The following is an 11,642-nucleotide window of genomic DNA, read 5'->3' as shown; positions in this document are numbered from 1 at the left end:
TATAATCACCATTTAAGTGGACCCCCTCATGCCTAGATCTTAGTTTTAAGTGTGTAATGGAGGAATTTTAAATAAAGTGGATAAATGTATAAGAAAAATAAAGCAAAAATCATGTGTTCCTATGGGAGCCATAACTATTAAACTTCAGATACATTGTAGCTTTGAATGTTTCACTTTGAAAATCAAAATGAATAAACAATATATATTTTACTTGATCTATTTATTAAATCTATTTTCAATAAATATATAAAATAATAAATATTAATATAGTATATCTCAATATCTCATAATAAATCAGCAGTAAAATGACCGAAGGAGTATTTTAGGACAGACGGAGGAGCAGAGGAAAACATCCTTTTGGGCTCTCTCTTCCTAACATTGGACAATAGTACCCCTCCACACTGAGGCAACCACAGCCGTGCCTGCCTGCCTACGTCACGAGGGGCAAAACCGTCCAAACCCAACGACGCCGCGGCGTGCGCCTCTCGTTTTCTCTTCCTCACACGACCTCGCGGCTTGCCCCCCTCCCGTCTTCCTCAACCTCGAGCCCCCCAAATCGAAGCTCCCCATCTCCTCAGATCGGATCACCAGAGCCCAATCCCAATCCCAATCCCACGAGCTCGCTCTCGTTCGACCCGTCCCTTGCTCGCGGCGACCGGAGAGAGCTTGCGGGCTCACCGTCGCAGCGGCAGACGACCAGGAGAGGAGGCGAAGATGTCGTCGGTGTTCAGCGGCGATGAGACCGCTCCCTTCTTCGGCTTCCTCGGCGCCGCCTCCGCGCTCGTCTTCTCCTGTACGCTCTCTCTCTCTCTCTCTCTCCCCCTCCCTCTCCTTTCTCGCCTCCGCGCTGGTCTGGACTTGCGAAATCCCCGATCTTTTCTTCTTGGCGCTCGATTCCATGAGAGAATGAGAGGTTCGCGGGGCACTGGAGCTTCCGGGCTGCTCCGATCCGCCGTGATCCGCGTGCTGCGCGCTTCGATCCGATCTGATCTGAGAAAAGCTCGTATTGGAGCCACGATGCGATTCTGACGAGATCTCTGGGTGGCTGCAGGCATGGGGGCAGCGTACGGGACGGCCAAGAGCGGCGTCGGGGTGGCGTCCATGGGTGTGATGCGGCCGGAGCTGGTGATGAAGTCCATCGTGCCCGTGGTCATGGCTGGTGTGCTCGGTATCTACGGTCTCATCATCGCCGTCATCATCAGCACAGGGATCAACCCCAAGGCCAAGCCTTACTACCTCTTCGATGGCTACGCGCACCTCTCATCTGGACTCGCTTGTGGTCTTGCTGGTCTTGCTGCCGGAATGGCCATTGGCATTGTTGGTGATGCCGGAGTCAGGTAGAAAACCGCGTGCTTTATCTTCCCTTGTTGTATAATGAGTATCAATATTCATTAGCTGTAATTGCCATTGGCTTTGGTTTGCTAGTTGCTACTAAAGTTAATTTGCTTGTTGTTAATGTGGCTCCATCCGATTAGATTAGGATATGATATGCGTAGCAAACTATAAGTGAAGTATTACATTTGCAAGTGCATACTTGTTTATGTGAATGAATACTTAAACGAAATTTTTTAGAGCTTCAAGTTGCTAGTTGTATATGTTTTAGATTTTTGTGAATACTCCAGATATGACAAAACTCTACTTTTTCTGGAGCTTCTGTCTTGTGCTTGCCGGTTAACATTGATATGTCAGATTCACATTTTTGTGTGTTAAAAAAGGGTATGTTTTATTTAACTAACAGACTACTTGTACTGCTGCTATCAGTGTCAAACAAACAATTAGCTTGAGTGTGTTAAATCATGGTCCAATCAGTTAAATTTCAGGCTTCAGAGCACTTTAGCTTTTTTAGGACAAGGCTGTCAAACCGTGAATTTAAACCTTTGGTCTTATTGTTCTAACAGAGCTAAGGATGTTGGCACAATTGATCACAGTATTAATCCCCAAATTCCTTAGGTGTTTCCAATAAGATCATTCTACATATTTATCCACCGAGGACCAAAATATGTGAAATGTTCCACAATATTTATATGGCTCTTTAGATATCCGACATGAACATTATATCTGGTATATTGGGAGCTTTTTCTAATGAAAACAGTCCATCTTACTCCCCCCAAACTAATTGAATGGACCACTTAACCCCTTAACCTATTTTTTTGGCTCATTTTACCCCCTAAACTATTGAAAATATTTCACTTCACCACTTCATAACATTTCTTTTATTGTTATTGTTAGTACAAGTTGTATTTTAAGCTGATTTTTTTTTATAAAAAAGGTCCATTTTACTCCCTCAAACTAATTGATTGGACCACTTAACCCCTTAAAATATTTTCATTTTTTCGTGACTATTTGCTTGAACTTTAAAATGTAGATGTTTAAATCAATCTAAGGTGTTTCCAACCTATGTAAACAGCTTGAAAAGTTCTGAAAGATTGGCAAGACGTAAGTTGTAATGCATCTATCATCCTATCAAAATATTAGTGCAAACTATGACTAATATGGACAGAAACAAAAAATAGAAGTAGCGTTAGAGAGTAACCTGTTTTTAATAGTTTGGGGTGTAAAATGAGCTAAAAAAATAGTTTAGGGGACTAAGTGCTCCAATGGAATAGTTCGGGGGAGTAAAATGGACTTTTTCCCTTTTTTTAGAGCCATAAGTTGTATTTTAAGCTGTTTTTTTTTTTAGAAAAAAGGTCCATTTTACTCCCTCAAACTAATTGATTGGACCACTTAACCCCTAAAAACATTTTCATTTTTTCGTGACTATTTGCCTGAACCTTAAACCATTGATGTATAAATCAACCTAAGGTACTTCCAACCTATGTAAACAGTTTGAAAATTCTAAAAGATTGGTGAGACGTAAGTTGTAATGCATCTATCATCCTATCAAAATTTCAGTGCAAACTATGACTAATATGAAGAGAAACAAAAAATAGAAGTAGCATTAGAGAGTAAACTGAATCATTTTTAATAGTTTGGGTGTAAAATGAGCCAAAAAATAGTTTAGGGGACTAAGTGCTCCAATGAAATAGCTCGGTGGAGTAAAATAGACATTTTTTTTTAATTTTCTAATTCATACAAATCTGAATAAAAGAGTCCCGTCTCTTCCATAAATTCTTTTCTTTTTTAGGTAGATTATCCAGTTTAGCAGCACAATATATTGTCTATATTGCTGATTTATGCTGTTATTTCAACTTTTGCTTTCACATCTATTTTCTCTATCTTATTTTAAGTTTGCAGTTTGATATGGTACCCTATCTGTATTCTGTTTCACCTATATGATGTTTTGGTATTTTGTAAATTGTTACCTCTGTTCTAGCTTATTTGATGATTCCAACAAAGTACAAGGCTTAATTTATTTCCATGTTAAGAGTTCATCACTTGAGGGTTTCCACATCCACACCTAAAATAGTTTGGATAGTTGTGTCAGAGAAACCCTGTTTAGAGTAGCACACTACTATGGCAGGAGTTATTTGAAGCTTTAAATTTCTCTGCTAGTGAAAACATGTGGTTCTAGCATTATAATTTTTTATTACTCCTTTCTAATTACATTCTTTGTCTCCAGGGCGAATGCTCAGCAACCAAAGCTGTTTGTGGGCATGATCCTCATCCTCATTTTCGCTGAAGCTCTTGCTCTCTATGGCCTCATTGTCGGCATCATCCTATCGTCTCGTGCCGGCCAATCTCGTGCCGATTAGGCATATTGCTTCAACACGCAACCCTTAGTGGGTTCTTGTTTCATATTCCTGAAACTACAAGCTGAGCTCTAGGGGTTTATTCTGTCTAGTTTATGTTCTTCTGTTGGGTCGTGAAAAAAAAAACATATGTATCCAAGGGAGGTTTGCCCCTTGTGGTGCCATTCTTTTTCGTTGTGGTGGTGCTGGCGACGATCTGAATCTTATTTATGCACAGTTTTTTGGGTCTGGCTAGACAGTGCTGTAATCTGGTGAATAAGCAAATAACTCGCAATGCAATGGGAGCATGAGACTTCATTCAATCATTCTGTCTTCGTCATTGAGTTGTGATAAGTGAATTTTGCATGGGATTGTTGAACATGGTTTTCAAGATGGTACAGCTTTCATGCGTCCCTTCATATCGCCTTATTGGCCCTCACAAACTATGGTTTTATAAAACTATATTTATAAATTCTACGGTTTACTCTGCTTCGATTGTTTAAGGGTTGTGAGATTTTTGTTGGGGATGATGAGAGGGACTGGGCCATTGGTGTGAGCTGTCTACTACTTTGGTCTTACTACTCTCTTTTCTATATCATATGATTGTTTGATTCTATCTATATTTATATAAATAATAATGAATTTAAACGTGTATACATCGACCCTATGGATAATAGAAAGTTTTACAATACATAACGGATAGAATAGAGTAATTGTTACTTCAACCCAAAAAGGATTTGAACTTAGAAAATCAAATTTCCATATTAACCTCATCATTAATCCACCATATAAACTCTAAATCCTCGTTTCCGACATTACCATATATACAATGTAGAGTTACCTTGTCTTTGGCCATGTAAGAATATTCACAAATTTCAACCATTTTTGGAATCTTGTCAAGAAGTGTGTGCTGCTTGCATAGTTGCATTGCCACCCCCCATGTTTAACGCCTGCCTGCCCTAAACGCTTTTCACTCACTTTGTCACCTTGTGATTTAGTGCATTTACAGTGCATCTACATATAGCAAGTGGTTTTAACTTGTCACGTAGGCGTACTGCTTATGTGCAGGTGGGATAGATGGGGAAGAGTAGTTTCACCAGGACCCACGTATCTTCAGCAGGATAGAATGACTTTGTCAGAAAATAGAGCAAGCCATGGCGGGCATGTGCCTTGGGAAAGCCAAGTCAAATCTTGCCCGAGCTCTATGTTCCTCGTAGCGATCCGGGACGCCCAAGCTCCTCCACGCTGCATCGTTGAGCTCCCGCCGGATCCACGCCACTCGAGCTTCTCCACGTGGCGCCCAAGCTCCATAGGTGGCTGCCGCATAAGAAGAGCACGACATGCCAAGGGAGGGAGAGGAGAACGGTGCCGACGGGGGAGGGGAAATGCTGTGTTGGTGGAGGGGGAGAGGAGCATGGCGCAGGCGGTGGTGGAGGGGGAGAGGAGTACGTCATCGACGCGAAGCGGGGAGGGGAAGCATCGCGCTGGATGGGGAGGCGAGGAGCACGACGCCAACTGTGGTGGAGGGGTCCAAAGGAGTAGGTCGCCAGATGGAGTGGGGGTGGAGTAGATTTAGTATTACTTGTTTATTTTAGGATCTTTATTGTAAAAATATGGACTTCTATATAAATAAAAAAAATATATTGTCAAAATAGACATATATAGGGGATGACATGAAAAACTGAGAATCAGTTAGAACCACTTACACGTGGGATGTGGTTCTTTTTAGATGGATGGTTTTATCCTAGTTGGGTCCTAAGGATTCTTGATGGAGATCCTTTGTACTATGAATACCCTTAGTGCTACTGTTATTGCCTCTTTTCCCTCACTCCTTCATCCAAGTGACAATGAAATGCTCAAACAGCATATTCTCCTAAAGCCATTCACATTGCAGGGTGCACGTCCATATGCCACGTGAATGAAACTACCACGTAAACCACTTCTTTTACAGCGGAGGCTACTCCAAATGAGACCCACAAACACAGTAAACTCTGAATCCTCCTTGGTCTCTCCGCCACCCTCTCTCCCTTTCCTTTCTTCGCCTCTCTCTCTATCCCTCTCCTCGCCCGCCCTTTCCTCTCTCTGCCTCTCCCTCCCTCTCTCCACCTCTCCAACACTCCCTCCCTCTCTCTCTCCGGCGGTCTGACGCGATGGCGCTTAGGCAGACGCGGCGGAGCCTAGGCGACAACGGTGGTGGTCAAGCGTGACGCGGCGTGGATCTGGCTCCGGAAGCGCAGATCTGGCTGCGGCGGGCGGATGCGACGACAGTCGGGTGGCAGGTGGCGAAGTGCGACGAAGCCGACGGAGCTCGGTGTGCGATGGGCGTCGGGGCGCGCCATGGGCGACAGGCAGCGGTGGAGCTCAGCGGACGACAACGGTCGACTATTTGGTGAAGATGGCAGCTCATGGGCGCCCAGGCTACGCTCGGAGGAACCGAGCTCCCGCAGCGCGTAGCCCTAGGGACCCCCTCGCCACTCTCGAGGTTGGGGTGATCGTCTTCTGCCCAGGGTACAAGGGGCTCCATCTTCAAGCCGAAAAGTGCAAGGTGGCAAGCTTTTGCAATCGTGGCATGTTAGGGTTGAACGCCACCTCACCGCAATATGAATGGCCTAAAACTGCACACCTGTTTTAGGCCATGGTTTACCCCATTAGGCTATTTTCAACCCAGAAACTATCAAGTAGTTTCCATACTTGTCATGTTATATAGACACTATAAGTAGAAACTATGTATTCAATGGATAGTGTCTTCAAATTAAATTATCATCCAATCATCTCTCCTTTCTTTCCTTTTATCCACCTATAATTTTGTTTTTATCGTTGGTTCTTATGTAGAGATGGTTTTTTTTATGAGACATGGTTTCTTCGTCTTTTTTCTTTTTTTTTATTAACTTTCTTGCTCCATAAGATTTTTACTTACGTGACAATGTATTTAACGCTATGAAAATTGAATGATAGTAAGGATTGGGGATAGCCTTAACGTGGCCGTGTCCTCCCGAAGCAACGGTGTGCTCCCAATGTACAAGGAGCCTTGAGGGCACAGCCAGGCTGAGGTGGAGCGACAGCATCCACGTGGGCACGGTGGGGCCACTTGGCACCTCATCTCACCATGTCTGATGGGACAGAAGTCTGAACTGACAGTCTGACAGATTGCAGTGGGCAGCAGAAGCATCACCATTTCACGAGTGGGCAATCTGGAAGTCTACAAACAGTAGTACTAGAAGCATACTAGGCTTAGGCCTATGTCCGGGGAATCTAGCTATCCGAAGAAGAATGAAATGTTCTGAATTTCACACACAGCAGTCTTGCCCGATTTGTCTCCTATCTGAAGAAAGTGAAGCTCACACACACAGTCTTGCCCAATTTGTCTCTCATGTACATACTACTACTACCATGCTTTATGTTGCAAATTGTAGTAGTATTCTGTATTCGAACTATCGAAACAGGATTCCGGCAAAAAGTGCAACCAGGACCATTTCCATGTTTCGTATAACACACATTGTAGTGATCATGTTTAGAGTAAATTGAACAAGGCTATATATGCTTGAACAAAATTGTCACCGAATGCAGATTTAAGCCATACTATTGCAAATCTATACATGGACTGATGGCATCGAATTTACGACGAAACATATATATGTAAACTATAGTATCGGAAATCTATATATTTATCACAAAAGCACATGTGGAGGTTCCATGCTAGTTTTAATTATCTTGACACACTCCAAATCTAAAATCATCTCTGAATCTGTAGTCTTTTTTTACATATACATCAACCTAGATCGACCTGAATTCTTTTTGTGGTTGTAAAATCTCCACGCCAATAACTGGAAATGTTACCAATAATCTACTACTGAGTTGAGCTAAAGTAAAAATATGGCAAGTGCAGCAAAATTTGGCACACCCAGAAAAACCTATTAATCCTTAGAATCAATTTCATCAGCACAAGAATTTTTTTAAAAAATCGTTAAGTTCGGTGAGAGATTTAGCGAGATTTTCACGCAAAGATCGATTTTCCAAGACGAGAGTATTCACAATGAAAGATGGTAAAACTGTTTGCCGAAAAATCAAACGAAAAAACTAGTATTTTTTTTCTTCTCATCTCAGCTGAAATTATTCCTCTTTGGGCTACCTAACTAACCAAGAAATCGTCGTCGCCGTCCACGATGAGCGGCGCCGACGGCCCGTCCAACAGCAGCGCGTCCAGCGCGCTCGTCGCCTCGCCGATGCCGCCACCGGCGTTGGCGGCGGCCGGCACGTCTACCAGCTCTTCCTGCGGTGGCGGTATGTCAGCCGGCTGTTCCTGCGACGGAGCGACCGGTTGGTGCTCGTCGACCGTCTTGGGCGGCGGCGCCGGCGGCGGAGGAGGAGGGAAGCTGCTGTTCTGGCGATGCTGGCGGTGAAGCTGGAGCACCCGGCGGTGGTTGGCGGCGTGCTCCGACGGCGAGAAGGTGGGGCTCCCCTTGGGGCGGTACTCCGGCAGCAGCCTCCCCTGCCGGTACCGCACGCCGCACGCGTTGCACAGCGTGCCACGCCCAGTCGGCCCCTCCCTCCACTGCGGCGTCTCCGTCGAGCCGCAGTGCACGCAGCTCCTCTTCTTTTTCTTCTTCTGCTTCGGCTTCTTCGCCTTCGCCTTCGCCGCCGGCGCCGGTGATGGCGAAGGCGAAGGCTGGTGGTTCTTATTGGGAGGCGGCCTTACCGGCTTCGGCGTCTTCCTGACCAGGTAGATGTCGGGCGACGGCGACGGCCTGTGGCTGGGCTCCCAGATCGGGCCGTCCGGCGGCGACTCGGGGCTCTCCGGCCTCGGGAGAGGCTCGGCCATCGTCCTCGCCGCCGGCCGGCGGTCCAGCAGCGTGCCCACCGCCCTGAGCCGGACGCCGCACGCGTTGCAGAGGGTGCTCTTCCCCATCGGCCCCGACCTCCACTGCGGCGTCTCCATCGCGTCGCAGTTCAGGCACCTCCTCGCCCTCTTCGGCGGCCTCTTGCCCGTGGCGGCGGCGGCGGCGGGATCGAGAAGCAGGGCCACGACCACGCGCGGCGGGCACCGCGTCCCCCTCGCCTCCTCCTCCTCCTCCTCCTTCTCCTTCTTGACCGCATGCAGCGGCGGCGGCGGCGGGGGGAGGACGGGGAGCCTGAACGACCACCACCCCATGGGCACGGCGCGGGGGAGGCAGCTCCGCGGCTTGCGGGGGACGGAGACGCCGAGGTGGCAAGCCACGACGGCGAGCGACGCCATGACAGGGAGCGCGAGGACGTACTCGTGGGGAGGCCCCCGCTCCCCGCCGCCGCCGGCGCCGTCCATGTCTCCGGTGGCCACAGATCGCCGGAATCTTGGGCGCCTCTGCCTGGCTAATCCAGGCGGCTGCTCGGCTACAAAAAATGCTATCTTTAGACTCCCGAAAAATCAATCCACCCCCACGAAAGAAACAACCAAACAAACAAAGAAGAGAGATTGGTTGATACTTGTACCTCTTCTCCGGCGCCCTCCGCCGCCGCCATGGACGCCGGGCGCCGGAAAGCAAACCGAGCTCGAGCGGCGGCGAGCGGCGAGGCGTGTCAGCAGGCGAGGGAAAGAGGGGAGCTTCAGTAAAGATGCCGACGCAAGACGTGGGACTCTCTTTACTCTCTCTTTTTTTGGCGTCTGGAAATCGAATGACGCAAAATTGGAAAAAAAAAGACATTTTTCGGTTTTGTTTTGTCATTTGTAGGTTATCTCTTGAGTTAAAGTATATTTGTCCAAATCTCCTGGCTGGACTGCATTTCCTCCCATTCCATCTTTCCATGCATCTCATTAACGGGAGCTTAACAGAATGAATTGGAGCTCGAGAAGGAATACCACTAAAAAATCTGTTGGCTCTCAATTAAACCGGATTCACTCGCCCTAGGCTGACTTTGAAAGTGTCTTCGAAACTAAAAAGGTAAAATTGATTAAAAGTAAGATGAGTTTCGATAAGTAATTTTGAACTCGAGTATGTTAATTAGTATAAGGATATATATGAAACACATAATAAATAAGTTTGTCGGATACTAGGTTGAAAGTGGATTGGATAGTATCCATCCGACCAATCTGCTCCATGTTCAGTTAGAGATAACCAAGTGAAGATATGGTAATGCTTTCATAAAGCTTAGTAATGGACGTTTGCGAATTTTGGATATGACGTTTTTATTTTGGCGGATGTGGATTATCCGACCAAGTTAATCCAAATTTTCTAGATAGCGTATTGATTGGACCGTACACCATCCTGGCCTATTCAATGATCCATTTGTCGCTTTTATCCTACCGACTCTTCTATGGAGGGGAGGATATTGAGCTGACTTGACTCAGTTCGTTACCTTAGTGAGCCAAAAAGTGTAGCTCGTTTGCCAGCTCGAGCCAACTTGTTTAGCTCGCAAGCCAAGAAATGGAGGTGTTGAGTGCAAGGTTAAACAAATCTAGAGGGAGGCTAGCGGCATGATAACATTGGTGTTGGAGTTGGGGTCAACTTGACTTGGAGACGACAAGGCAGAGCAACTAGTGACCTAGGCATTGCTATGGTCGGTAGGGGACGTGACTGGATTGCAGGGAGATGAGATCAACTTCGTCATCAATATTGCAAATGGAGCTTGAGGCTTGAGTTTCTGACAGTCGTCCCACTAGGAAGACACCCATGCTCACTAGCATTGACGCAAAAGGTGGACACCTCTCCGCTAGCTGAGCAAAAATAGGCTTGACAAGTGGTGGCACTAGGGTTACACCATTAGAGAGTTGTAGCATTAAGCATTGATGGTGGGCAACAAAGAGGGCTAAATTGTGTTTTATTGGGCTTTGGTTTTCTCTTGTTTGGGTTCCTATAAAAGGGCCTAGCTAGGGGATGGGCCAGTGGACTACTCCCTTTTAATTCTTGTTTGTCATTTGGCTCATAGGTACTTCGCGAGCTAGCTTCTCTATCTCTAATAAGTCAAAACAACTTAGTTCATTAAAAAAATATAATGTGTCAAGCTGACTGAGTTAATGAGTGGAGAGCATTTCATCTAGTTCTACATGTACACTTGGGGTGTCATCTTATGGGGTTTTAAAAGAAAGGTCAAACGACATACTTGTAAATGAAAAATAATTTATGAATAAAACTTTTTATATACGTGTTCGTAGCGATCTAAAGCCAAGGTTGTAAAATAAACTTTGGTGAAAAACCTTAACATTAACTCTATATTAAAATAGAAAATTTAAATTTTGACTTATAAACATTAGCAAATGCCAAAATATAGAGGTGTTGGAGTCTAGCTAGCTCCTTTGCTTGATGTGAGGTTGTTCGTTGTTGTCTTCATTCTAACTTTTATATGTGTGGGATAACTTTGGTACCTCTCCATAATTTAATACATTTCATTCTTGATTTTGATAATTCATTTTATTAAAAAACTTAGTAATTATTATTTATTTTATCTTGATTGGACTATTGTTAAATATATTTTAATCATATATTTTAATCATAACTTATATTTCCACATTGCATAAACTTTTTGAATAAGATGAATGATTAAATATGTGCTAGAGAAATCAACAACCGCATATTAGAATATGGAGGAAATATATTTTTGAGCCAAGGCAACTTTAACCCTATAATGTTTTTAACGTATGAAATAACCCAGTTTATATTCCCTCTATTTCATAATATAAGACTTTCTAATATTGACTAAATTCATCCATGTATTAATGTATCATTAGCACACATATGAATCTTGGTATTAGTATTATAATATGAAACGGAAGAAGTACCTGCTATTGATATACTAGCTTGGCCACTGCGGTGGGATGGCAGACTCGGACTAATTTTCATGTTAGAATTTTTGCTGTCCAATTTCCAAATATCCTCTAAAACTTATCTATTAGGCCTGATCGCGGTGCCCGCGCCCAATAACTACAAGTCTTAAAAAGTTTTTAGGCAAATCTACAGGTTAGCTTGAAACATGTACAACACAAAAACGTGTCTTCTTGGTTGG

At 44.7% G+C, this 11,642-nt stretch overlaps 2 protein-coding genes across 2 annotated transcripts; one reads left to right on the top strand and one right to left on the bottom strand.

Annotated features, from left to right (window-relative positions):
* The first annotated feature begins 507 nt into the window (after nt 1-507).
* Nucleotides 508-3,994, top strand: LOC102715713 (V-type proton ATPase 16 kDa proteolipid subunit). The gene is made up of 3 exons (XM_006663795.2): nt 508-793; nt 1,052-1,337; nt 3,560-3,994. The coding sequence occupies exons 1-3, from the start codon at nt 715-717 to the stop codon at nt 3,690-3,692; spliced, it is 498 nt and encodes a 165-aa protein (XP_006663858.1). The 5' UTR covers nt 508-714; the 3' UTR covers nt 3,693-3,994.
* A 3,236-nt stretch (nt 3,995-7,230) lies between these two features.
* On the bottom strand, nt 7,231-9,247 carry LOC107303736 (GATA-type transcription factor sreA-like). The gene is made up of 2 exons (XM_040529521.1): nt 9,135-9,247; nt 7,231-9,027 (listed from the first exon to the last, which is right to left on the bottom strand). The coding sequence occupies exons 1-2, from the start codon at nt 9,162-9,164 to the stop codon at nt 7,798-7,800; spliced, it is 1,260 nt and encodes a 419-aa protein (XP_040385455.1). The 5' UTR covers nt 9,165-9,247; the 3' UTR covers nt 7,231-7,797.
* Between the last annotated feature and the right edge of the window lie 2,395 nt (nt 9,248-11,642).

The sequence above is a fragment of the Oryza brachyantha genome, chromosome 12, assembly GCF_000231095.2.
Source record: "Oryza brachyantha chromosome 12, ObraRS2, whole genome shotgun sequence".
Taxonomy (NCBI): Eukaryota; Viridiplantae; Streptophyta; class Magnoliopsida; order Poales; family Poaceae; genus Oryza; species Oryza brachyantha.
The sequence above is the reverse complement of the archived record's forward strand: the minus strand, read 5'-3'. Positions and strand labels throughout refer to the sequence as shown.